This window comes from Schistocerca serialis, chromosome 1 (genome assembly GCF_023864345.2).
Source record: "Schistocerca serialis cubense isolate TAMUIC-IGC-003099 chromosome 1, iqSchSeri2.2, whole genome shotgun sequence".
In the NCBI taxonomy this organism is placed as follows: Eukaryota; Metazoa; Arthropoda; class Insecta; order Orthoptera; family Acrididae; genus Schistocerca; species Schistocerca serialis.
The window spans coordinates 560,163,182-560,189,662 of record NC_064638.1 but is presented as its reverse complement, the minus strand read 5'-3'; the positions used below and the strand labels follow the sequence as shown (position 1 = coordinate 560,189,662).

General features: G+C 43.9%; 1 protein-coding gene and 1 non-coding gene across 2 annotated transcripts in view; both read right to left on the bottom strand.

Annotated features, from left to right (window-relative positions):
* Window positions 1-26,481, bottom strand: part of LOC126475491 (lazarillo protein) — a 59,652-nt gene that overhangs the window by 12,768 nt on the left and 20,403 nt on the right. The window contains exons 2-3 of the mRNA XM_050103401.1: window positions 18,570-18,700; window positions 2,757-2,988 (exon numbers count right to left, since the gene is read on the bottom strand). Coding sequence (XP_049959358.1) covers window positions 2,757-2,988; window positions 18,570-18,692 — 355 coding nt within the window. The 5' untranslated portion in view covers window positions 18,693-18,700. The remainder of the gene's footprint in view (window positions 1-2,756; window positions 2,989-18,569; window positions 18,701-26,481) is intronic.
* Window positions 631-704, bottom strand: Trnag-ucc (transfer RNA glycine (anticodon UCC)). Its single transcript has one exon. It is a non-coding gene; the product is annotated as a tRNA-Gly (tRNA).

Below are 26,481 nucleotides of genomic sequence, written 5' to 3'. Positions count from 1 at the left end.
GTCAGTACAACAATATTTTGAGCCACTGAGACGCGAATCAGTAACATGTCACCTGTTACCCTACAATTCTGCCTCTCTACTCACTGCGCTACACCGACCATGAATGTATAACGACCATATTTTGCATCTTAACATCTCTTGAACGCTTTAACCGTAAATGTGTTATTAAGTAATTATAACAAACTGTAACAAAAACAATTCCCTTTGTGGAATGCTCAATGAGCTGTTGGCTTGAAACGGCATACTTTTGTAATATGCAATTTACAATAATTCTTTAACCACGAATGCGGCATTTCCCGTAATTTTACTACAACACAATTAATCACCTCATTAATGAGGGGTTTTTGAGAGATCCTCAAGTTACTGGTGACTAGACGCTATATATGGATTTCATCATGTGACATAGGTGGCGTTCTTCCATCTCACTGGGTGACGTTCAAAAGCACGTTCATAATATCTGACATGCCAGATACTGCCCTGCGCGTTCGGACAGATGCCCCGTGTTTTCTCCACGCTATGACGTCAGACACTCGGCACGCTCAACACCTAACATTTGAAATTACAATGAAATGAACACCCTTAGCTGCTAACAGGCGTTGACATACGTCAACAGGGACAGATGAAAATGTGTGCCCCGACCGGGACTCGAACCCGGGATCTCCTGCTTGGATGGCAGACGCTCTATCCATCTGAGCCACCGAGGACACAGAGGATAGCGCGACTGTGGGATTTATCTCTGGCACGCCTCCCGCCTCAGGAATATGAGGCGGTCGACTCCCTTTTCCCGACAGAAGTTTAAATTCTTGAGGACGATGGCGGTGACAGCTGTAGAAAGCTCGAGAAATTTATTTCAGTTGCTGCGACTTGCTAATAGAGAACGTCACGTGCATACTCAAGTCTTAAAGAAGGGGAGAAAGAACGATCACTTGACAATAGACTACTGCTTTGACATACTGCACCGCTTTTGCAAGAAACTTGAGAAAACACAGTCCGCTTTATTAAAGACTTAAGTGCTGCTCCATCACGACAGTGCATCAGCACGATCATCGGGAAATTTTTTGCACCACTCCCGTGTTCGCCCCGCCTGCCTCTTAGTAATTTCTATTCCCAAACATAAAAAAACGGCTCTCCAGGAAAAATATTTTGCTCAAATGAGGCAATCATCGAAATAGGGGGGTAGTGACGTGACCTGCATATTGGGAAGCGTTTACATCTCTTAAATGATTGCTAGCATAAAATAATTTGTGGCTTTATTTCTGAGAGTGTGTACCGCAAATGGCGTTTTATATTCTGGAAAAGTGTCGTCATACGTTAACAGTGGAATGTCACTGGGATCAAGTGAATTTAGGAGACTCCTGGAAGACTTAGATAGGCCACAAGATGTGAAGCTGAAGTAACAGTTCATCAAGTGCGCATTTAGATGTCTTCGTTCTCCACCAGCCAGACATGAGTCATGTAATGCCGAAGCAATTCTGCTGTCAACCGATTCGTTAAAATTGTATCTTAAAAAAGGGCTTCAGTAGTCATAGAGTCGCTAACTAAGACTCGATATTTAATAATTATTTCCACTCACGACAGAATACCTGTAACGACATACCCAAGAATGCAGCCAAGTACTAAATTGACAAATTGTCGCCGTCATTTGTTCAAGACATTTATTCGTTGTAGAAACAATTTTATACTTAATATAAATTGCATATTTTAACAACGCATATTTCAGTCATGTTACATCCTGCTGTTTTAGGAATTCGACGTGGTTACCTTCGGAGAAACTTACAAGAACTCAGTGTCACACAAAGTAAGCTTGAGTTTCTTTGGCCATCATAGTGCTTTAATATACATAGTCGTATAGAAATTGGTTTATGCCTGCGTGGATCCTATCTGATAATAGGACGTACAGTCATATTTAGTCAGGTCTAGTTTCACGCGGAATTTAAACCTCAATGGAACTTGGCCTCAAACGAAGCAATGCCAGAGGTGAAATTGATTGCCTTAGAAAATTGGTACTAGTCTGGGATTGAAACTCAGAACTCTGCAGTGGTAATGTGGGACGTAAGTAATCAGCAAATATTAATTTCAGTTAAATATATTACGTTATGACTGACGTACCAACGAAGTTTGGCACAGTTTGTATTCTCATTTTTCGACTGCTGTTGTAGAGATCGATCCAAAACAATCCTATGTTGATTCAGTGGTAAGAATGGAACACAGCTGTAACGGCTCAAGAATGGAGAAGGAAACTGGCCAACGCCTGTGCCTTAATAGACTTAGGGACACAAGAAAAGATCCAAATCTGGATAGCGGGGCAATGATTGGGACAGCGGTTCTCCTGAATGCGAACAGAATGCCTTCACCATTGCGTTATTTGTCTGCCACAGGAGTGACAGATGAGACCCATTCGGACTATGCATTGATTTGTTTTCCGCCCTGAAATGTAGAAATAAGGATCTTCTCGCCAAGCCGTAAAGGCCCAAAATGTCTACCGGTCGTTGTGTCATTCTCTGCCCTGCGGCGTCATGCGGATGCGGTATGCAGGGTCATCGTGGCCAACACACCGCTCTCCCGATCGTTTTGCCGACTACACAGATCGTGGAGTGGCTATTGCTTGGTGAAGTAGCTCGTCGAAACCTGTACAAGTAGCCATACCGAATTTATGGGAGCATTGCGTATTTTAACACTAAAGTATCAAACATTAAAAAAATAATTTCATATTTCGCTTGAGACAGTTTACAGTGTGGAGGGAAGGGTAAACTCACCAACACTGGGAGAGTTCGGGAAGTGTACGCTGAGCTTCCCGTCGGTGTGCAGCTGGCTCGCGAACTCTGCCCAGCCCGTGGTGGTGTTCACCTCGTGCGTCGTGTTGTCCTTCATGGAGTTGACGACTGTGATGTTGTTACTCGACATGGAGTACTCCGCCGTTACACAAACGCCACCCTCCTCGTAGGGCATGCTGCCCATCTTGGCGTACTCGTACCACTTCCCCATGTACTACGAAATCAACCACAAACACCATCTTTAACCACACAATATTTATTCATGAACAGGCTGATTCAGCTGCCCCTACTGCTGGGTGTTACGCTGCTGCGACGTCTTCAAATACAACATGGAAGATTTTCGTATTCTTTCGCTCGGTATCTACAGAAAAAATGAGAAGAACCTTTTTGTAGGAAATGTAATGTAGTTGAATTATGTACTGGGATAAGTTTTCGCTAAATGCTGTAGTTTTCGAATTACTCAAGAAAAAACCTACAAAAGCGATCTTTAAGTACGATTTTCTTGAGTAACTCGAGAACTATGGTCTCCAGCGAAAACTTATCCCAGTACAAAATTTAACTACACTAAATTTCCTACAAAACGGGCGTGTTCAATTTTCTGTAGGACTAACAGTTCACACATAGCGTGCGAAAGAATAAGAAAATCTTGCATGTGAAGACTTTATGGATTGCTTAAAAGCAAAAATAGGGGCAGCTGAATGACTCTGTGTAAGCTAACTTATTAGTAATACTTAAAGACCTTCAGCGCGCAATGGGATGATAAAGATTCAGTGGAAGATTTTGTGGACGTTCTTCCAATTTTAATGTTATTTCGAGCGAGTGTCACGATAACCAAGTAATTTTCGTTACTCCGAATGCTTCAATAAGAACTTTGTTACTTGTGACACAGTCGGAGCTGATTACTGTGTCATAAAGCAAAATTACTCCAGTTTTTACTCAATACTTGGGTAGTATCGCATCACGACACTGCAGGTGCAAGCGCAGGTGTTCCAAAATGTAAGTTTAAATTAGTCCGGAACATCCTTTCTCAGTTTTGGTACGAAAAATATGTGTGTTCGACAACCTTCAATGGAATTTTCGTACCTCGTACAGTAGACTCATTAGTATATTTACCATTCACCCATGTAAATGGTTTAGTATCTTGAAACACCATTATATATATATATATATATACTTACTATTACTTACTTTCGACTTAACAGTGACGGTCAGTAGCCCATGCAAAATGACACAAGTCGAAGTCCATAAAGAAAGTACTATCTATATGATTTTAAATAGTAATTAAATTTTTAATAAATTTTAATAATAAAGTGTGCTCGCTGTTGACCTATGCCTAACGCAAAAAGCGAACTTAAACTATAAGTTGCAACTATTATTTGTTAGAGAATGACACCAGAAAAAGGTTCCAAATCTGACTTCAAGTCAGCGAAAAATACGCCGTGATTGACTACCGTCTATATATTCATTTATTGCTACATCCGCACAAAAAGTATCGACCTTTGATTACAAGTATCAGTTCCTTTAATGATGCCTCTCAACACGAAGTCAGTGTAGTTTTCCCTCATAATTTGAAGATGGTTGCTGAGAACTGGAATGTAATGTCTGAAAAATAAATATCCAGAGTTACAATAGCTGCATGGTTGTAAAAATAGTTCGTGCTCCTTGTACTTATCGTACAAAAAATTAAAGTACGAAGTACTCCATTTACATATTACAATTTTGACATTGCTTGGCAATTATTAAGGAGCAAACACAGACATAAGAACAGGGCCCACCCATAACAATGTCTGGACTATTTTACTTTTATTTTTATCATTTAGTTTACATATCAGACAGCCAGAACCAAACTAGAAAAGTAATACATGCGATTACTAAACCAAATTTATCCATGCTCAAACAGTGTACATATTAGGTGGTATTAAAATGCTAAACACTTACTTCAGATTTAAGAAAAAATGTACGTAGAAGTACAAGCACAATTGACCTGATGTGATATTGGGTCATTATCTTCTGTTTTTACACAGGTTACCGCAAAGTAAAAATTAAGGAACACGCAGATATGGCACCTGGCATACATACGGTATTGTCCAGAAGCTCTCACAGTCAGTGGGAACAGACTTTGTTTGTACATCAAGCAGTTACTTGAAAAGTGGGGTCCGCAGCTCGTGGTCGTGTGGTAGCGTTCTCCCTTCCCGCGCCCGGGTTCCCAGGTTCGATTCCCGGCGGGGTCAGGGATTTTCTCTGGCTCGTGATGACTGGGTGTTGTGTGATGTCCTTTGGTTAGTTCTAAGTTCTAGGGGACTGATGACCATAGATGTTAAGTCCCATAGTGCACAGAGCCATTTTTTTTTTTTTTTTTTTGAAAAGTGGGTGATTATTTTGTACGTTGTATTTTTCGATGTAAGATAGCGTTGATACAAGAGGGGAGTTGCTGTTTTAGTTCGTTTAATATCTTGCACAAAACGACGCTACCACGAAAAAAGATTGATCTGAATTACCCTCACATAGCGAGTGGCGCGAACGAGCTTGTGAGTCCGATTGCTGTCCTGTGTAGATGGTTGCAAACTTCCCATGATGAAAACACATTCATATGAACTTTAGGTACAGTGTCACATGTTTAGCTTTTAAACCACTGTCTTTGAGGTGAAAGGGGCGACCCGAAGGGGGCGACCCGAAGGGAGCGACCCGAAGGGGGCGACCCGAAGGGGGCGACGTAAAAGGGGGGACGCGAAAGGGGGCGGGAAGGAGGCTGCACACCTCATTCTTCTTTCGACCTGTTAATTGTCATTTGGTACAAGTAGCTGTAGTGTGCAACTCATCCATTGTGAGGAGGTATGAACCGACCTGGAAAGTAAGTTACACAATACTATGGCAGATAAAGGTAGCTTTATTGAATGCTGCACTACGAAGTGTAACAAATGCGAGACTCTGCCTTCCAAACAGTCATTAAATCTGTGTTGAGAAGTCTGAACTTTCTACCACTCGTTCCATTCCTCAATGACAAAAATACGCTCCTTGGTCACGGAGACATTCAAGAGCGCCGCCCAGGGTGGCCGAGCGGTTCTAGGCGCTACAGTCTGGAACCGCGCGACTGCTACGGTCGCAGGTTCGAATCATGACTCGGGCATTGATGTGTGTAATGTCCTTAGGTTAGTTACGTTTAAGTAGTTTTAAGTTCTAGGGGACTGATTACCTCAGATGTTAAGTCCCATAGTGCTCAGAGCCATTTGAACCATTTGAACATTCAAGAGCCACTGCGTGATTGTCGTCGTCGTCGTTGTCGTCATAGAAAAATAGATGTTCTTCCAATGTGCCTAAAAGATTGAAACCGCGTGGAGCAAGATCTGGACTGTGCAGCGATCAGAATCCATTGACATCTGCGCAGCCACACTGAAACTATAGGCATCATTTCGTTATGGCTGGATGCGACATTGTATGTGGTACATACAGGGTATCCCAGGAGGAATGGGCAATATTCAAGGATATGACAGGAACGATCATTCGAGACTCTAGTAAATGTGGGCTGTAACATGTGTACCTTAAGAGCTAAGAGCGCTTCATCATCGATACTGAAAAAAACATCTCTTCTACTGCAGGCTCTCCGGATTCCTTATTTTGGGAGTAGTGGTATGGACCAAAGCAAGAAAAACATACAGTAAATATGTAAGTGTATCTTAAGAGCTACATCTACATCCATACTCCGCAAGCCACCTGTCGGTATGTGGCGGAGGGTACCTTGAGTACCTCTATCGGTTCTCCCCTCTGTTCCAGTCTCGTATTGTTCGTGGAAAGAAGGATTGCCGGTATGCTACTGTGTGGGCTCTAATCTCTCTGATTTTATCCTCATGGTCTCTTCGCGAGATATACGTAGGAGGGAGCAATGTACTGCTTGACTCTTCGGTGAAGGTATGTTGTCGAAACTTCAACACAAGCCCGTACCGAGCTATTGAGCGTCTCTCCTGCAGAGTCTTCCACTGGAGTTTATCTATCATCTCCGTAACACTTTCGCGATTACTAAATGATCCTGTAACGAAGCGCGCTGCTCTCCGTTGTATCTTCTCTATCTCTTCTATCAACCCTATCTGGTACGCATCCCGCACAGCTGAGCAGTATTCAAGCAGTGGGCGAACAAGCGGACTGTAACCTACTTCCTTTGTTTTAGGATTGCATCTCCTTAGGATTCTTCCAATGAGTCTCAGTCTGGCATCTGCTTTACCGACGATCAACTTTATATGGTCATTCCATTTTAAATCACTCCTAATGCGCACTCCCAGATAATTTATGGAATTAACTGCTTCCAGTTGCTGACCTGCTATATTGTAGCTAAATGATATGGGATGTTTCTTTCTATGTATTCGCAGCACATTACACTTATTTACATTGAGATTCAATTGCCATTCCCTGCACCATCCGTCAATTCGCTGCAGATCCTCCTGCATTTCAGTACAATTTTCCAATGTTACAAACTCTCGATATACCACAGCATCATCCGCAAACAGCCTCAGTGAACTTCCGATGTCATCCACAAGGTCATTTATGTATATTGTGAATAGCAACGGTCCTCCGACACTCCCCTGCGGCACATCTGAAATCACTCTTACTTCGGAAGACTTCTCTCCATTGAGAATGACATGCTGCGTTCTGTTATCTAGGAATTCTTCAATTCAATCACACGATTGGTCTCTTACTTTGTCCATTAAACGACTGTGGGGAACTGTATCGAACGCCTTGCGGAAGTCAAGAAACACGGCATCTACCTGTGAACCCGTGTTTATAGCCCTCTGAGTCTCGTTAACGAATAGCGCGAGCTGGGTTTCACACGACCGTCCTTTTCGAAACCCATGCTGATTCCTACAGAGTAGATTTCTAGACTCCAGAAAAGTTATTATACTCGAACATAATACGTGTTCCAAAGTTCTACAACTAATCGACGTTAGAGATATAGGTCTATAGTTCTGCACATATGTTCGACGTCCCTTCTTGAAAACGGGGATGACCTGTGCCCTTTTCCAATCCTTTAGAACGCTACGCTCTTCTAGAGCCCTATGGTACACCGCTGCAAGAAGGGGGGGGGGGGGGGGCAAGTTTCTTCGCGTACTCTGTGTAAAATCGAACTGGTATCCCATCAGGTCCAGCGGCCTTTCCTCTTTTGAGCGATTTTAATTGTTTCTATATCCCTCTGTCGTCTATTTCGATATCTATCATTTTGTCATCTGTGCGGCAATCTAGAGAAGGAACTACAGTGTAGTCTTCCTCTGTGAAACAGCTTTGAAAAAAGACATTTAGTATTTCGGCCTTTAGTCTGTCATCCTCTGTTTCAGTACCATTTTGGTCACAGAGTGTCTGGGCATTTTGTTTTGATCCACCTACCGCTTTGACATAAGACCAAAATTTCTTAGGATTTCCTGCCAAGTCAGTACATAGAACTTTACTTTAGAATTCATTGAACGCCCCTCGCATATCCCTCCTCACACTACATTTCGCTTCGCGTAATTTTTGTTTGTCTGCAAGGCTTTGGCTATGTTTATGTTTGCCGGCCGCGGTGGTCTAGCGGTTCGAGGCGCTCAGTCCGGAACCGCGCGACTGCTACGGTCGCAGGTTCGAATCCTGCCTCGGGCATGGATGTGTGTGATGTCCTTAGATTAGTTAGGTTTAAGTAGTTCTAAGTTCTAGGGGACTGATGACCACAGATGTTAAGTCCCATAGTGCTCAGAGCCATTTGAACCATTTTTTGTTTATGTTTCCTGTGAAGTTCCCTTTGCTTCCGCAGTAGTTTTCTAACTCGGTTGTTGTACCACGGTGGCTCTTTTCCATCTCTTACGATATTGCTTGGCACATACTCATCTAACGCATTAAGTAGAAGACGCGTTTCACAGTAGCGAAGTGCACATAGCTCTTACGGTATGCATTTTAGGGTGCTACGAATGATCTTTCCTGTCATACCCCTGAATATTGATCATTCCTCCAGGGGCTCTCCGTAGACCATCAAAGTTTCACGGTGAATCTATGTGCAATTTAGACGTTTCTTCCAAAAAAAAATCTTGCTGTGCCACATACATCAATTTTTGGGAACGTTTCCAGTTGCCGCACCATCTCACTTGCACACTGTGATGAAATGACTAGCAGTAGCTCTGAGGAACTGTGTCCGCAGGGAACCCAGAACATGTACTCTCTTGTGACAATGCTCCACTCTTGTTGCACAAAGGGCTTAGCGTGAGGTGGTATGTATAAATTACTTTCTGAAGTCCCTACATTTTGATGGAACCTCTGGTGTGTTAGAATGCAGAAAATGTTCAGCGCAATTGCATTCCGCTGCACATCAGCCGCCATTTGGATTGTTTTCGTAAAGTGTATGTTGAGATTCTTCCGTAGTGTCAGACGTTGATAGCTGATAGCATACTTAACGAGTTAGATGTAATCAAGAGCCGTGCCAAAACGGTGAGGTTGCGCGATGGCCACCGCTTCTGCGGTAAGCTATGACATGTTCTAAAACTGGGAATGAATGGTTCTATTTCGATGTCACGACAGACCTAGCCATGTATGGTTGATCAGTTTTTTCAACCTGTCAGTGAATATTTTAATCTAATTTGGCCACTGCACCTACAAGGATTGTGTGTATTGTGTACTGAACTGGGGACCTAGAAACGACGAAGAGGCTTCGTCCCGCCGTAGCCCTCAGTGGTCCACAACACCACAACAGGCCACAGCAGTCCACCCACCTCATCGCCGCCCCATACCGAACCCAGTGTTATTGTGGAGTTCAGCCCCGAGTTTATTGTATTCGAAATGAGAAAATGTTCAAGGATTCTGCAACAAACAGAATTTAGGGATGTGAGGGGTCCACTTGTACGTGGGGCCCGATTTTGCAATATATTTAATGAAAAATGACATGAAATGGCTATCACATGGGGAAGAGATTGTATCTTTGACACCACTGAATCAAAGATGCTGTCTGAGTGGCAGAATCGATCGTAAGCAGGGGCGTGCGAAGCGCAGTAGCAGTCGCTGTTGCACTCTGTTAAAGGTAGGATGTAAGACTTTAAGCTAGTGGCTAGCTGTGAGAATTTAACTGTTGGCCTATGGACGCAGCATAATACAGCTTTGTAAGGTAATGAAATTTTGTATATTTAGTTTTAAGTATGCAGCAATGCAATGTGGATTTTACTATTTCTAACAGTACTGACCCTTGAATGTAGGAACCAGTATTTGCCATCAGATTTAATGTGTAGGTTGATTAGGTATACCCGATTTGTAATATTTTGAGTGTTTTGTAATCCTAATACAGACAAGTTAGAGTTTGGAATCTATTTTGTTAAACGTTGTTAGACTCTTTGTCGTGTAACAATCTGTCTTTAATTACGTCAATAAGTGAGAATTGTAGAAAAATTGGAAAGTTCACTGGTTTTGAAGTTAATGTAAAATGTTTCATATTAAATTTTGTGAAGGAGGAACTTTATTTTGAATACAATTTTCTAACTGAAGAATTAGGTCGTAGCATATCCTGTTATCAGTACCTCATCCTCTACCATCTCGTGTGACATTCTTTGTAAGAAGCCGTTTTACGGCCGTCATTGCACTTCTCTGAGACAAGATTGAATATTTTGTATGCCTACTGTGGAGAGAACAGAATACCAAGATTACATCCGTTGCGACTCAGGAGCTAAGAAAAATGCATTTCATTGTTTATTTACATAGGGAATTTTATCAGTTTACTGGACAGGGCCGCAGAACTCGGTGCTCGCGAGACTGAGGAAATTTCAGAAGAACTGATCTGATTATAGGCGTTACATATTGGTTTTCCAGATTAAGTTGTTTAATTTTTCTTTGGATTACAGTAAAAGTTATTAAGCACACCATTTGCTCAACAACACGTCACACAGTAAATATGAATAGCACAAAGTAATTTTTAAAGAACATTACACTTGTAACAAAGACAATATATTTTTAAAGGATGTTGCAGGGATATTAGTCTAATTTTGGGGGTTCGCGTTCTTACCCTTCACGTATACTGGAGTCAGTAGCGCTTTTTTTGCAGTCGCTTGGGAATTTGTGCTGGGCGAGAGATTCGCGATAAATACAGGGGCCAATGCTGTAGAGTACTCTTTGTATTTCCCTTCATGGTTGATGTCTTATCAGACGGCGATGTCATCTTTCAGCAGTATAATTGTCCGTACCTCGGAGCCAGAACGGCATTACAGTGGTTTGAGGAGCATTATAGTGAACTTACGTTGATGTCTTGGTGACCATATTCGCCTGATGTTAATCCTATGGAACTACCTGGATCGCTATGGGTGACCATCACCGCGTATACAAATCAGCGGTCCGTTATTTACGCAAGTTACATGACGTATGCGTAGAAATCTAACGCTACTTATCTCCACAAACCTACCAACAAAGTATCGGATCCCTGATACGCAGAATCAATGATACATTTCGTTATGAAGACGGACAAACAAGCAATTATGCAAGTAGTCATAATGGTTTGACTCATCAGTGCATTTCCAAAGGGGTCGTAGTGCACCATTTACATTTGAGACGTACTCCACGAGCAGTTTATATGAAATGGTTCAAATGACTCTGAGCACTATCGGACTTAACTCCTGAGATCAGCAGTCCCCTAGAACTTATAACTACTTAAACCTAACTAACCTAAGGACATCACACACATCCATGCCCGAGGCAGGATTCGAACCTGCGAGCGTAGCGGTCGCGCGGTTCCAGACTGTAGCGCCTAGAACCGCTTGGCCACTCCTGCAGGCAGTTTATATGACATTTGCGATAGTGCAGCGCCTACGTTGTTCAGAAATATGATGCAAATACGAAAACAGTTTGTTGACACATTGTTGACGACATATGGACGTTTGTGTCTGGCCGTGAGTCGTGCACTCTGATGGCCTACTGTATGACGACCGCTGGCGCTAAGCGGGAAATCCTGGTTCGAGTCCTGGTGCGACACAAATTTTCATTGTCATTCCGTTATACAGCTGACAGTTGTCCATATTCGCAACTGCGAATACATTTCATGTGTTCAGTTTATGTAGCTGGCCGCGGTGGTCTCGCGGTTCTAGGCGCTCAGTCCGGAACCGCGCGACTGCTGCGGTCGCAGGTTCGAATCCTGCCTCGGGCATGGATGTGTGTGATGTCCTTAGGTTAGTTAGGTTTAAGTAGTTCTAAGTTCTAGGGGGCTGATGACCACAGATGTTAAGTCCCATAGTGCTCACAGCCATTTCAGTTTATGTACCTACATCAGTTTACGTACCGTACCTATAAAGCCAAAGGATTGTCGTGAAGACGATGGTAACATAGGCAACAAGTCTAAAGAGCTTCACGCACATACTACGCAATTCACTCTTCATTATCTAGGCAATGTAGGGTACTTTATCAAATGCCATTGACAAGTACAGTTGCAGATACCCTATTTCCGCCATGTTGGGCAAAATACTAGATACTTTGAGGAAGCACAATGTTATCCACGAAAGTAGTCAGAACCCAGTTTCATCAGGGAAACAACATACAACTCCACTGTCTTTGTGGCATGGCAACACCTTCTGAAGGACAGTACAGAGATGGAAGTAACGTACATGACACCTTCACGGTCATTGACTATGTAGTCTGTGTCTTGTTCCAGTAGGTTTTCACCATGGTAACCGATCTCAGATTAAAAAGGACGTAAGGGCTGGAGTAAATGTGTCTACTGTTCAGTCCGTTTACCGGAGAAGCAATTAAACAAATAAAAGAAAAGTTTAGAAACAGAATCAAATTTCATGGTAAAAAAAAAAAAAACTTTGTGTTCTGCCTTATAGGTCTTGTCATGGGGGAAGCCGCGTCAGAGTGATCCACCGCATGAGCGTCTAGGGAAGTGATTCCAGTGGTGATGTCAGGTTGCCTTCCACTGATGATAATGAAATGATAATGAGGACAATACAACACCCAGACCCTGAGCGGAGAAAATCTCCAACCCAGCCGGGAATTAAACCCAGGTCCCTGGCGTGACAGACCGCCGTGCTAACCACTCAGCTATCGGGCGGACATTTCATGGTGGAACAATATAAATAATAGGATTAACTGGTCACATTGCTGATGTTTACGGAAGGCAGAATTATAGGAATTGTTAACTAGATGTTAAAGAAAGTGATCAGTTTGGTGAGCACAAAATATCGATTGGGAGTAAGAAAGACGCAAGCGTAGCAAAGCAGCAGAAAAGAGATTAGTGTCAAACTTATGACAACTGGGAACCACTGAGATGCAACAACATGATCGATTATCGAACCAAAGTAGACTGTGACGCCAAACAACAAGCGTTTTGACCCTAACCAAAATTTAAATCAAGTCAATTCAATTCAGTTTTTTTTTCTTACACACAAACATTTATGGCAACAGTAAAACGTTGACGCTTACTTGCTGATTCTAAGACTATTGAGATCCATGTAACAAATCCGGTTACGAATTTTGAAACCACATTAACAAATTATCCCTAATTTTGCTACCAAAGCTGAGCATTGATAACCGCCAAAGACCATAATCGGATAATAGATTTCGTGAGGGACCAATTTGAGTAGTTCGAAAATTTTATGAGAAATAAACTGAGCCGTGCGTCGGCTCGCCTTCTTTCGATACCTGACGAGAGCAGTCAAAGACCGTGTTGCTGCAGCGTTTTTTTGGTACGCCGCTCGGGGTGGAAAAGTGCAGAGATGGTGTGATGCACCGCGTGGAACGATGTTGTCGAACAATGTCGTACGGCAGCATGTTGCGTGGCTTGCATTGAAGTTTTCTACCAGGCAAGGTTTAAATTTGGCTGCAGCTTGCTGAGCCATATGCACTGATGATTTATGGCTCCCCATCTGTGAGGGAGGATTGTGTTCAATTTGGTGAGCACTTATTTGTTAATCTGAGCCAGTGCATCTTTTTCTGTGGGAGACTCCTTTTCAGTTCCCTGTCCCTGGCAGTGCTTTGATGATAAGGGATTTATTTCTGTTGAACATTTTATTAAGTGCATGTTCTTCTTGTGGAACCAGTTTATATTCTGGTTGGTTACCAGAAGCTCGTTAACTTAAAGTAAAAACTGACCAGGCACTGATAGTTGTGCGCTTGTGACTTACCGCGTTCAGTGTACAGCCAAGCTCAGCTTAATCAGTAATTATTCTCGGCGTTCATTTCATATTTTACTGTGGTTATATTTATATACACTTAAGTGTATGGCTTTTGTGTAACTTTGCTTTCTGTATATTGTAGTCAAGTTGCCCATTGCTGCTAGTGGTGTCTGCAACTTGTAACACACGCACACCACCTGTACCAAGACAAGTTTATTTTATGTGTTCCCTTACTACAGAGGATTCGCGAATGAGGTATTTCATTTGACACTTGCCCGTCTATCAATCTTGTTAATAATCAGATCACTAAAGTTGTAACTGAAGTGTGTTACTTTGTTCTTTTTTTGTTTTAAAAGTTTTGTTAATTGTACTCGTAATTGCTTACTTGGGATTGTAACCTCAGTGGGCAGTATTTTTAAAATTATTTTTATTAATTTTAATTGCTTGCTGGCTTCAATAATAAAGTTCTTCTTATTTAATTATACTTTGGCTAGTTCAGAGTGTTCTGTTCACTCTGTGTTTAACCACCTGAAATGTGTCTTTTAAATGGCTGTGCTAAATTTCTTTTGTGGAGACCGTTGGAAAATAAAATGTAGTTATTGTATTTAAAACTTTACTCCACGGGAACCAGTACCTACCGCTACCCTGCACCATGTAACTGCTACCATAGTCAAAATTGATCATCATATCATACAAAGGAAGATACATCGTGTTATTCAGAGTCAAATAAAAGAATGTTCTGAGAAGCAACTTTTATTCGACTCATGCTGGAAAACGAAAGATCGTGTTTTATACATACGACAGCCGTTAAAATAGTCTAAAATTCTGAACGGACGCTTTCTCCTTCAAAGAGATGCTTTGTTAAGAAAAAAAGTCTGGCATGGTGTCGGTTGACATCGAGACCTGATTTCTGTATCTGAACTGATTGAACAATGTCGCTGCCGCTTTCGGCAGTTGGCAGGAGAGCTGTTTTTTGAGATCAGAAGATCATTCAGATGTCATTAACTCCTCACGGTTGGGGTTCCGAGTCATGCAGAACTATTTAAAGGACATCACATTTGCCATTGACTGTGGAAATTATTTATTTCGCCGTTGGAATTTCGGCCTTACGGCCAGTATCAAGTGGTATTGATAAATATTTTGGTTCTGCACATATCAAACTTTATAATCCTACAATATCCGCTGATGATGGCATGCAGGTATGTATTATAAAGGTTTTACATTTGCTGTAACAAAATCTTTTGCGGTACCACTTGGTAATGATCTTCAGGCCGAAATTGCAATCCTATAGTGAAATAAATAATTCGTACATTCAATGGCGAATATGATGTCCTTTAAAAAGGAATGTCCTTTAAAAAGAAAAAGTTCTAGGGACTGGTCATTCTGAGGTCATGAAAGCGAGAAGTATGGCCGCCTCAGCCCATTTTCTCTTCGGATCTATGCCGTCGCACGTACCTGGTGCGATCGGCTCCTGGCGCTTGCCGCCTAGAGCCTCGTTATGGCACCGCCGTTCATTACGTTAGTCACAGACACTAATGACGCCCACAGTAAAGCGCCACTTAACTCTGAGAGGGCAACTTCGCGCAGGAGCGTTGTTGCAGCCTGCTGGGTATCGACTGCTGCGAACCACCATCAGCTTCACCAAGAAGACTTTGGCTCCTCCTCACCCTCTCTCTTTGTCACTGCGCCTGCTTTATCGTGTGTTCAATTCTCCGACCTGCTATTTATCTCTAAATCTTTCCTGCATAGTATTACCAGTGCAGAGGTAGAACTCTAGTGTAACGGCACGTTGCCTGCCGCTTTGTTACTACCTCCTGTTTAGAAGCTCACAAATAATGCCTCCCCACCCCCTTCCCCCCGTGTTTACCAATGTTTTGCATGACATTTTCTGCCGCCATTTCGTTGCAGTAACTATAGGTTGTGGGGGCTGCTAACAGCAATGTGTAAGGTTCTCATTTTCAATATTCGAAATTTTAAATGTTTTCTTCGTGTATTTCAACCTGTCCACCCTGTCTGTCCCTGAAATAATTAGGTCGCTAGAAGTAGGGCGAGGCGTAAGTGGACCACAAATAGCCAAGCTCTCCCTCTCCCTCCGACCCCCCTCCCCCCCTTTCAAGGCCCAACATCAATATGCGGCAATCAGTTTCACGACTATGCCACTCCTAACCAACCTATGATCGCATCGTTGTAGCTAGTATAAAAGGCACTCTCTGAGAAAACGTGAGGCTTGGAGGCTTGTCCACTTGATCTTCCATCAGTAGTCATTTAGGCGTGTACTCCGTGGCGATTGTCGGGGAGACGGGGAGGGGCATGGTGTAACCATTCTCAGAGTTGAAAAATAATGGTAATTTGAATTGCTAGGAAATTGCTGGATGGTAATTGCGTAATTTAGTACCAAATGGTGCCGTCGAAATAGCAGATATAGTATCCTGGTTTTCACGAGAATGCTCAATGCGAGTCATGTGAGAGGCCCCAAAATGACGAACTGTGGCTAACAGCCCTGAAGATGACAGTGCTAGTGAACCATATACTTGGTACCTGTTGCTTTCCATGAGAAGACTAGTAATGGATAACCTGTACGAGCAATTTGCACCCCAAGAAGTATGTCTAAAACTGCTAAGGGCTTCAAACTTTCCCCAAGTAATCGTTTTTGAGCTGACGAATACAGGGCAACTATCTGTTCACTGTCGAAGAGGAAACCCGAAACAACTTGACTGTATGACTACCTCAACAGCTCTGGTTGAACCGTGGTGCAACGACGTGTATGGCTCGTGTTTGAGCGCGACAAACTAGGAAGCCTTGGCAGAGTGCACAAGAGAAGCCCATCCGTATAAATCCTTAGAACTGTTGCTGGGCTATGGCGCCAGACTGGAAGCTGTACCAACTACTCAAGTCGTAAACGTAATGGGCGGTACAGCTCGTTAAAATTAAGTTTCTTGTCCTTGGCACTGGGCGGATCCACCTTTTCATTCCGAAGAGGTGGCGGTCTCAGTTGGCTATCGCCAGCCGATCAGGACACTTCCAGCCGTCTCTTTACTGCATGTCATGGCACGGCAGTCTTCGTGCATAGTACACAAAAGAATCCCCAGCCCATTTGGTCCAGGAAGGGGGAGGAGGGGAGAGGAGAGGAGGGAAAGACTGTTTAGAACACGCTAACCTGAAGAAGAGACAGGAGCACACACACACACACACACACAGAGGTAGTTAGAGAGAAAGAGAGAGAGAGAGAGAGAGAGAGAGAGAGAGAGAGAGAGAAGGAGAGATAGAGAGACAAAGAGACAGATATAGAGAGGGGGAAAGAGGGGGAGAGAGGGGGAGAGAGAGGGAAAGAGGGGGGAAAGAGGGGGACAAGAGGGGGAAAGAGGGGGGAAAGAGGGGGGAGACAGAGAACTGGGAGACAGAGAGGGGGGAGACAGAGAGGGGGGAGACAGGGGGGCAGAGACAGAGAGGGGGGCAGAGACAGAGAGGGGGGAGACAGAGAGAGGGGCAGAGACAGAGAGGGGGGCAGAGACAGAGAGGGGGACAGAGACAGAGAGGGGGGCAGAGACAGAGAGGGGGGCAGAGACAGAGAGAGAGGGGTCAGAGACAGAGAGGGGGGCAGAGACAGAGAGGGGGGAGACAGAGAGAGGGGCAGAGACAGAGAGGGGGCAGAGACAGAGAGAGAGGGGGCAGAGACAGAGAGGGGGGCAGAGACAGAGAGGGGGGAGACAGAGAGAGGGGCAGAGACAGAGAGGGGACAGAGACAGAGAGGGGGACAGAGACAGAGAGGGGGGCAGAGACAGAGAGAGAGGGGGCAGAGACAGAGAGGGAGGGGGCAGAGACAGAGAGGGGGGGGGCAGAGACAGAGAGAGAGGGGGCAGAGACAGAGAGGGAGGGGGCAGAGACAGAGAGAGAGAGGGGCAGAGACAGAGGGGTCAGAGACAGAGAGAGAGGGGGCAGAGACAGAGAGAGAGGGGGGGAGAGACAGAGAGAGAGGGGGAAGAGACAGAGAGAGATGGGGGAGAGACAGAGAGAGAGGGGGGAGAGACAGAGAGAGAGGGGGGGAGAGACAGAGAGAGAGGGGGGAGAGACAGAGAGAGAGGGGGGAGAGACAGAGAGAGAGGGGGGGAGAGACCGAGAGAGAGGGGGGAGAGAGAGGGGTGGGAGAGACAGAAAGAGAAGGGGGAGAGAAAGAGAGAGGGGGGAGAAAGAGAGAGGGGGGAGAGAAAGAGGGTCGAGGGAGAGAGGGGGGAGGGAGAGAGGGGGGCGAGAGGGGGAGCGAGGGGGAGAGAGAGCGAGATAATGATGAGCTGCGACACTAAACGAGGCTATTCAGGTTGTGATGGGGTCTATTGGAAGTGACACAGCTCGAACGGTTCGCTCCTACATCTGAAAAGCTTGAGCCTTTTTTAACTTTCACACTTTAATTTATATGAAAGTACTTAGCAGATAATTCCGAGATATTCCTAATGTTAGCATTCTATATTTCTTCTTTTTTTTTGCTATGGTTGAAAGAACTCTACAGTATGATCGGAAGTAGAGGACCAAATAATCCACAGTCATGAAGTTCGACTGGAATCATTTAAGAATACCAGTTAAGACATCACGCCGAAGGTTGTTATCATTAAATTTAAATTCTGTGTGTATCTATGTGGAAGGGGGATTTTTGGTAGAGTTAAGTTACGTGGCGATGCATTCTTTGCGAGTTGTGTGCGATCAGCCTTACCAGCGTGGCGTTGAAGTCATTAATGGCGCTCCTGTCGGCGCACCCCATGGTTTCCTGCGCCGAGCAGCTTACAGACAGCACCACCAATGCAGCGGTCACAGAAAGAAGGCCCCGGCGAATCATGGTTCCTCCTGCCGGCAAACCAACCGCGTCAACACAGTTCTCAGTAATTTGGGAAAACCTATATAAAGCATGAAGATAAGTTTTAATCAAAGCTGTATAGATCATGAAGGAACTATTGAATTCATCCCACAGGATAGTGGCGCATGGGTTACAGCCGACCCCTCTGACTGACAATTTTTGGTGTATCATCTTATCACTCGATTGGTTGGTTCAGGTGACGGAAATCAATAGCAATCGAAACCGTTAACAGGCAATGTGTGCAGTACGAAAAGCGGTAAAGTACAGTTGCAGCACTGAGGAAGAAACAAAAAGGTCTTTGCAGGGGTATGTGACTAATGATTCTATTCTTGTGATAAATTAAGTGCCCCTGTAGCATGTATACCGCTAATATTTCAGTTAATATTTTATGAATTACAAATGTTTTTCCTGTAAAATTGTGTAACACTAAATATGGAGTACTGTAGGTTTATGCCAGTTAATTGTGGAGAAGAAAAAATTCAGGGTGGGAACTTTTTTCCAACGACGCTCGATGCCGTCGACATAATATGTGTGCGGTGTAATTGCAACTCGTGGCACAGTTACATTTCTGCACAGCCTAGCAGTTGTCTTCACTGCTGGTTAAGCATTCCTGCTGTGGGAGGGGTTACGCGCATCTCTTACTTTGCTACACACGGCAGGTCGTGTACGACAGCAGGGGGTACCGCTGTCAGGATAAAAGTTGATCTTGCCGTGAGCTCTGACGTGTGGATAGTAACTTTTGCATTTCGATAATTTGAGTGCTGAATTCCCTATTTAAGTTCATCTTGTTTATGGGCTCGGAATTATTAAATTTGATCAACTAATACATTTAAAACCTAGCTATTACCGTTCCCGCATTACTGTGTCTCAATCTGCTAGAATGGAAGAGAAAGAAAAGTGGAAAACACATGTTTCTACACCTCCTCCTGCCCCTGTCTCTTCCTCTCGCTCTGTCCTTCACCTCCTCCTAGTCATCTCCGTCTTCTCCTCCGACCGCTCTCTCCATCTCCTCCTGCCCCCTACCTATCGATCACCTCCTTTCCGCTTTCTACGTCCATTTTGGCCCATCCCTCTCTCCGTCTCCTCTTACTCCCACTGTCTGAACCTGACCCTTGTTTATTATTATGGCAAATTCTGTTGTAGTATCCCAATCGTAAGCTAATAAGCCATAAATACCACTTTCCTGTTTGCTAACAACATTTCTCGATTGTATAAAAAAATTATGACCTATATTTAGCAAAACGTTTAAACAAACATGCAAACATTTGAATTAAACTGGTAGAGTACTATTCGAGACTTTTGGTAACAACGTGTTCCTTTCACATATTATATATGTATTTATGTATTGTGTATATTAAAAATATATATCCTAAATCCGTCCGAATGTTCATTAGAGTACTGTATAAAAATTTGAAGTAAATTGGTAGAGAAGTTTTAGAGATTTTTAGGAATAACTTTCCCCCTTTACACTCAACATACGTATTCATATATATTATATGTTTAAATACAGGTACATAAAACATGTGCGTATTCGAATGAAACATTGTGTCAACGTTTCCAAGGGAACGGTGAAGAACATTCGGAGGTTTATGATTTTGTACAAACGACATGAACTCTTATGCTAAAAACGTATCCTTTTTATTAATCTACATATTTATTTACATAGCGTATGGTGGTCCAGTAGATATATAAATTCAGGCCCGTATTCGAATGCAACGTTGTGTCAAAGTTTCAAAGAAATGGGTGAAGAACTTTCGGAGATGGACGATTTTGAACAAACGAACATTATATTCACATCGATTCTTAAGGATATACGCCCACTTCCACCGTCTCCTGCACCATATAAGCAGCATCACCTGTTACTGGACCATCCCTTCGGCAGAAACTTGAGTTTGCACACTCTAAATCGTAGTGTGACAGGAGTGGACGCGTTAGGACACCATCCAACCTTGAATGCTGTCAGACCATTCGAAGAGTTCCGCTGGCTGCTGGCAATGCACAGATTCTTATTTGCCCTCGGAATGTTGGTCAAAAGACGTCGACTCTCTGTAGCGCACGTCGATGGCCGGACATGGTTTCGATTTGCTCCTCAAGACACCCCCTACAACCTCTCTAAGTGTGTCAGTGTCGTTTTATTACACTATATAAGTAGTGCTATTGAGCGTCTGTTGAAATAATTCGTAATGACTTTGAAATACCAACGCTATTTTGATGACGGTTGGCACAAAACCGTAACCCGAGGGCCACATCAGGTTGAGGTGAATAAATAAGCGCGAGCGATGTGAACCAGCTGGAAAACGCAAATTCCTATAGCTGACTACCGAAGATAACTACAGGCCGCCCATGCACTATGTTAACTACTTCTGTGTGTCCACCTATTTTTCATTGCCCACACGTGTCGAACAAGTGCTCTTGTAAAGACAAGTAGGTACGCAAGTACGCACAGGCAAGCTGTGTAGTTTGAATAACTAATGAAGGCGTATTGCAAGTAACTGGTGACTAATGTGCTTTAGGCGCAACTTCATACAGGGAATGGGCAATGTTTCGAGTCCTTGTCGTCGCCCACTTCAGAGTGGGGTGCGCCCATGGATCGCCAATCAACCATCCTCGTTGCAAACGTACCCATTTCTCACTGCCGGTGTTGTCGGACGAAATCGGTACGTGATGTCTTAATTACAACAGGGATTTACCGACGGCGCTCTGTTCTCAGTTTGTGTGTGCTCAGCGGAGTGGGAGATTCTGATTCTCAAACATGTTTTACATCCAAACGGTAAATTTCTGACCATGGGTTCCTTAGATTCCGTGTTCCAGCATAGCTATGGAACTCAAGTAAGTTTAACTAAACTTGGTACGTATACGTATATATTACCTGTAAATACACGCTCTTTGGGCAAGGCACCTCTTGCACACTCTATAGGCGAAGTGCAACCAACACGTAAGAATAATCGAATATATACAATATTATTCTCTAATGCATAGTAATGCGTCTTGCTTGCTCAAAAATGGATTCGCACAAGATATATTTATTCTTGAACTTTGAGGGAAAACCGAAAAATTATGTAGAGTCGAATGTTTGTTGTTACATTAATATTACAATTAACTTCTAACATTTAATTTCATAATTTGTATACCGTATTTACTCATGTGTCCGTACTATTTACAGATTTCCTTTCCTTCTCTTATCTCATGTGAAATAACAGGTGTAAATACCAGTCAACCAGAGGTAATATGCTACTGGATAATAAGTAAAGACCCTCGTAAGAAATTAACCAGGTCATACATTATAGAATCTCGCGGTCTCTCGGCTATAAGTCGAAATTACACCCTTTAGCCGCGCGGAGTAGCCGTGCGGTTTGAGGCGTAATGTCACGGACTGCGCGACCACTCCCGCCGGAGGCTCGAGTCCTCCATCGGGCATGGGTGTGTGTGTTGTTCTTAGCATAGGTTAGTTTAAGTAGTGTGTAAGTCTAGGGACCGATGACGGAAGCAGTTTGGTCCCTTAGGAATTCTCACACATTTAGACCCTTTAGAGGTGTATCACATACGCAGCAATGGGTGTTACACTGTAACAGAATAGGAGAGCGAAGGAGAGACTACTGAAAAGAATTCTGAATATTACGGAATTTATTTAGACGAGCAAAGAGAACAAAATTTAAATACAGAAGTAGTGCAAAACAGTGAAAACCCACAGTGATGTAAAATCTGACAATGTTTTACTACTGACCCGTGCAGACGCTAGAACGCGTAACACTTAACATTTACCATATTTTCCACTATCCGCACTTATTGGTTGCGCTTACTGCAATAAGCCATTAGGCTACAGTGCAATAGTGAACGACAAACGTTTGGACAGAGGAAGGGTGACAAGTATCACTACGTAAATTTAAGACCTGTCTTCCAAACCAATATCGTTAATGCGCATGACTCCAAGATAATCTACATCACGGTGGAGTAATTCACTATCATTTGGTTAGCGGAGGAAGATGAAATTATGACGAAGTTCCTGGTCACCAGGCGGATAAATATGCTTTTGTGTCGTTAATCTTCTGACTGGCTTGGCGTTGTCGTCACCATTTCCTATACTATGGCAATCTCTTGATCTTACCGCAGCAATTACACTGATCGTCATACATTATGTGTTTTTTATATAATTTTTAACTATTTCTATTAAAAATGTAGTATCATCCCGTCTCTTCCACTTTGTATTTCCAAAATGTAGTATCATTCCGTCTCTCCCACTTAGTGCTTACCACACTCTTTTCAGCGTTGGTACTGCAGAGAGTATTTATTATGAGTCCACTTGAAGAAATCCAAATTCCCCATAATGTGTTGTGGAGCGACTTTCTAAACCTTCCGTCTGATGAATGGAAACCTTAAAGACTGTGCAGTACATAAGTGCAAAATGTCGCACTCTGAAGCTCGTATCCCCAGGCAGTCACAAGTACTATGGTTCAAATGGCTCTGAGCACTATGGGACGCAACTTCTGAGGTCATTAGTCCCCTAGAACTTAGAACTAGTTAAACCTAAGGACATCACAAACATCCATGCCCGAGGCAGGATTCGAACCTGCGACCGTAGCGGTCCTGCGGTTCCAGACTGCAGCGCCTTTAACCGCACGGCCACTTCGGCCGGCCAAGTACTATGGAACTGACTGACTACTCCTGGTCGAAGACCTAACATTGTTACACGACAATGAAATACAATGCATAGTATAAAAAAACAGGTGAGGTATAAAGTGCAGACACGCACTGATTTGTGTATAGTGCCGAGATACGAAAGTCGGCTCAGTAGGATACATGAGGTGCGTTCCGATCCGTAACTATCGCGATGTAGGCAGCCCGCTATGCATATGCGAATAGTACACTATTGCTACACAAATCTCTGTACAAAGCTGGAGGTTTCTGGTGGTGTTGCCTGCGATTCGGCGCTCAGAAATATGACGTTTATGTCAGAGACAAACAGTTTAATAGAGTAAGAACTACATGGTAGAAGAGATACCGAAGGTTGTATAGGGGCTACTGAGGAGAAGTATAACCAAACGAGGTGTCCGCCTCCTGCAACTGAGTGGTCAGCACGACAGAATGTCAATCCTAAGGGCTCGGGTTCGATTCTCGGCTGGGTCGGAAATTTTCTCCGCTCGGGGACTCGGTGTTGTGTTGTCCTAACCATCATAATTTCATCCCCATCGACGCGCAAGTCGCCGAAGTGGCGCCAAAACGAAAGACTTGCAACCGGCGAACGGGCTACACGACGGGAGGCCCTAGTCACACGACCAAACGAGGTGCTTCTTAGATTGTAAGACATTTTTGATACGGCACTAAGGTGAGAGCCCACGCAGAAACAGTAGTGGTACTCGTACGGCGAAAATCTGGAATTTGCGGTGTGCGTTTTTCCAGACCTCTAGGTATTGCATAGTGTCACGTAAGGCAAATCGAAGACTTTAAATGGCTTCTGTCGGATTTACGCTCTAGAGGTGTGGCCATTCGAAGCACGCTATAGAAGAGGACATACTCGGTAAGGAAAAAATGGCTCTGAGCACTATTTGACTTAACTTCTGAGGTCATCAGTCGCCTAGAACTTAGAACTAATTAAACCTAACTAACCTAAGGACATCACACACATGCATGCCCGAGGCAGGATTCGAACCTGTGACCGTAGCGGTCGCTCGGTTCCAGACTGTAGCGCCTAGCACCGCACGGCCACTCCGGCCGGCGGTGAAGAAAAAGTACATTTTTTGCAGCCCTGTCTCGCAATAGTGTCTAGAGTACAGCTTGGCTAGAAATGGGGTATCTCAGCATCGTTTTGAGCTGTGCTGTACCTGATCGCTTTTGCCGAGAGGTACAGCGAATTCTGAACAGGCAGGTACTGTAAAGGTCCCGATTATTTGGGTTCGACCTCAATACGTGTCTATTGAGGACGAAAGCCCCAATCCAATGAAGCACCAAGTTCGGATATAGGTTTCAAGGACACAGTCGTTATTAATATGGAAAGTCCGTTACTACATTTTTACAGCGCTGTCTCTCTTATCTCACTACAACAATCGTGTATAGAAAAGACGCTGCAGGACGGTACATACCGCTGGGAACAGATGGCATTAAACACTGGCAAGGCATATGGACTCAGAGATTCAGAGTCTCAGGCCCATACTAGACCCAACAGAAACAGGTGTAGTCCAAAGGATTAAACTAATGCGGGCGGTTATCTTCCTCCGAATAACAACACGTCTTTTGACTGCCTAGTTTAGTATTACCCTTACAGAGACTTCACCTATATTTGCTTGTTTACACCTTACTGCGCTCAGCAACAGAGGTTATCAGCGTCTCAGATTAAATTTACTCGTTAGCGGACACTTCACACCTTGGAACTTAATCACTCCAATAAGAGCGTTTGACGTCACACGCACGGGCACACAGTTGCCAATGAGCCTCGAAGCGTCATTTCGCTTGTAGAGTAGGTATCGTGTAGTGTACATGCGTCATCTTCTGTCGTATAGCACTCAGCTATATGATTTCTTCGCAACTGACTACGATGCAAACAGGGTGCAGGTCAACATCTTCTCATAAAATGGTGCAGAAAGTACGTATAATCAGGAAGAGGGACCAAATGAGCCATAAAAAAGGGGCCGCACAACGCATGATGTGTTCGAACTTCAAATAAACAAGGGCCGCTCTGGTAAGTACATACTGTACGTAGATCACTTCCAGTAGCTGCCCTTACTCTTTGAGAATGCCAGCCGCTGTGACCGAGTGGTTCTAGGCGCTTCAATCTGGAGCCACGCGACCGCTACGGTCGCAGGTTCGAATCCTGCCTCGGGCATGGATGTGTGTGATGTTCTTAGGTTAGTTAGGTTTAATTAGTTCTAAGTTCTAGGGGACTGATGACCTCAGAAAAATGGTTCAAATGGTTCTGAGCACTATGGGACTTAACATCTGAGGTCATCAGTCCCCTAGAACTTAGAACTACTTAAACCTAACTAACCTAAGGACATGACACACATCCATGCCCGAGGCAGAAGAGAATTTCTACAGTGGTAATTCGTCAACTCTTACGAGCCGCGCGGAGTGGCCGCGCAGTTTGAGGCGCCATGTCACGGACTGCGCTACCTACAGTGACCCTACGACATGGAGGCAGCAACATCGGAATGTACTACAGATTTGTTAATCAAGAGATCTCGTGAAATACTGCAAAACTATTGCGGAAGCATATCGACATGATACAAAATAATCAAAGAGTCTGGTGCACCAAAAATTATTTTCTTTCTTTCTTTCTTGGGGCCTTTGTCCCGCTTCAACGCGGAGTCGGCCGTGTTACTATTGATTTGGCAGTGTTAGTCGCAGAGAATGGCCAGATGCCCTTCCTGCCGCCACCCCGAACCCCTCCCCACCCCCCCCCCCCCCTCCCCACCCAGACGGAATTAGTGTACCCTAGCTGTCTGCATCTAGTGTAAGCCATGGAATAGTGCGCACGTTTTTCAAATGTCTGCGAGTCCTGTAACTGATGCAGAACGTGGGGACCAGCCCAGTATTCACCTAGTGGGATGTGGAAAACCGCCTAAAACCATATCCAGGCAGGCCGGCATACCGGCCCTCGTCGTAAATTCGATCTGTGGCCAGCGCGCCTACCCGAGTCCAGGAAGCACCGCATTAGCTCTCTCGGCTACCATGGCGGGTCGTGGACAAAAAATTATAGGTAATTTAAATTATGGTACATGTTATTTAACGCAGTCCAAAGTATAAGTTAGTTTGAGAGATCATAGGTTGATTGTGAATT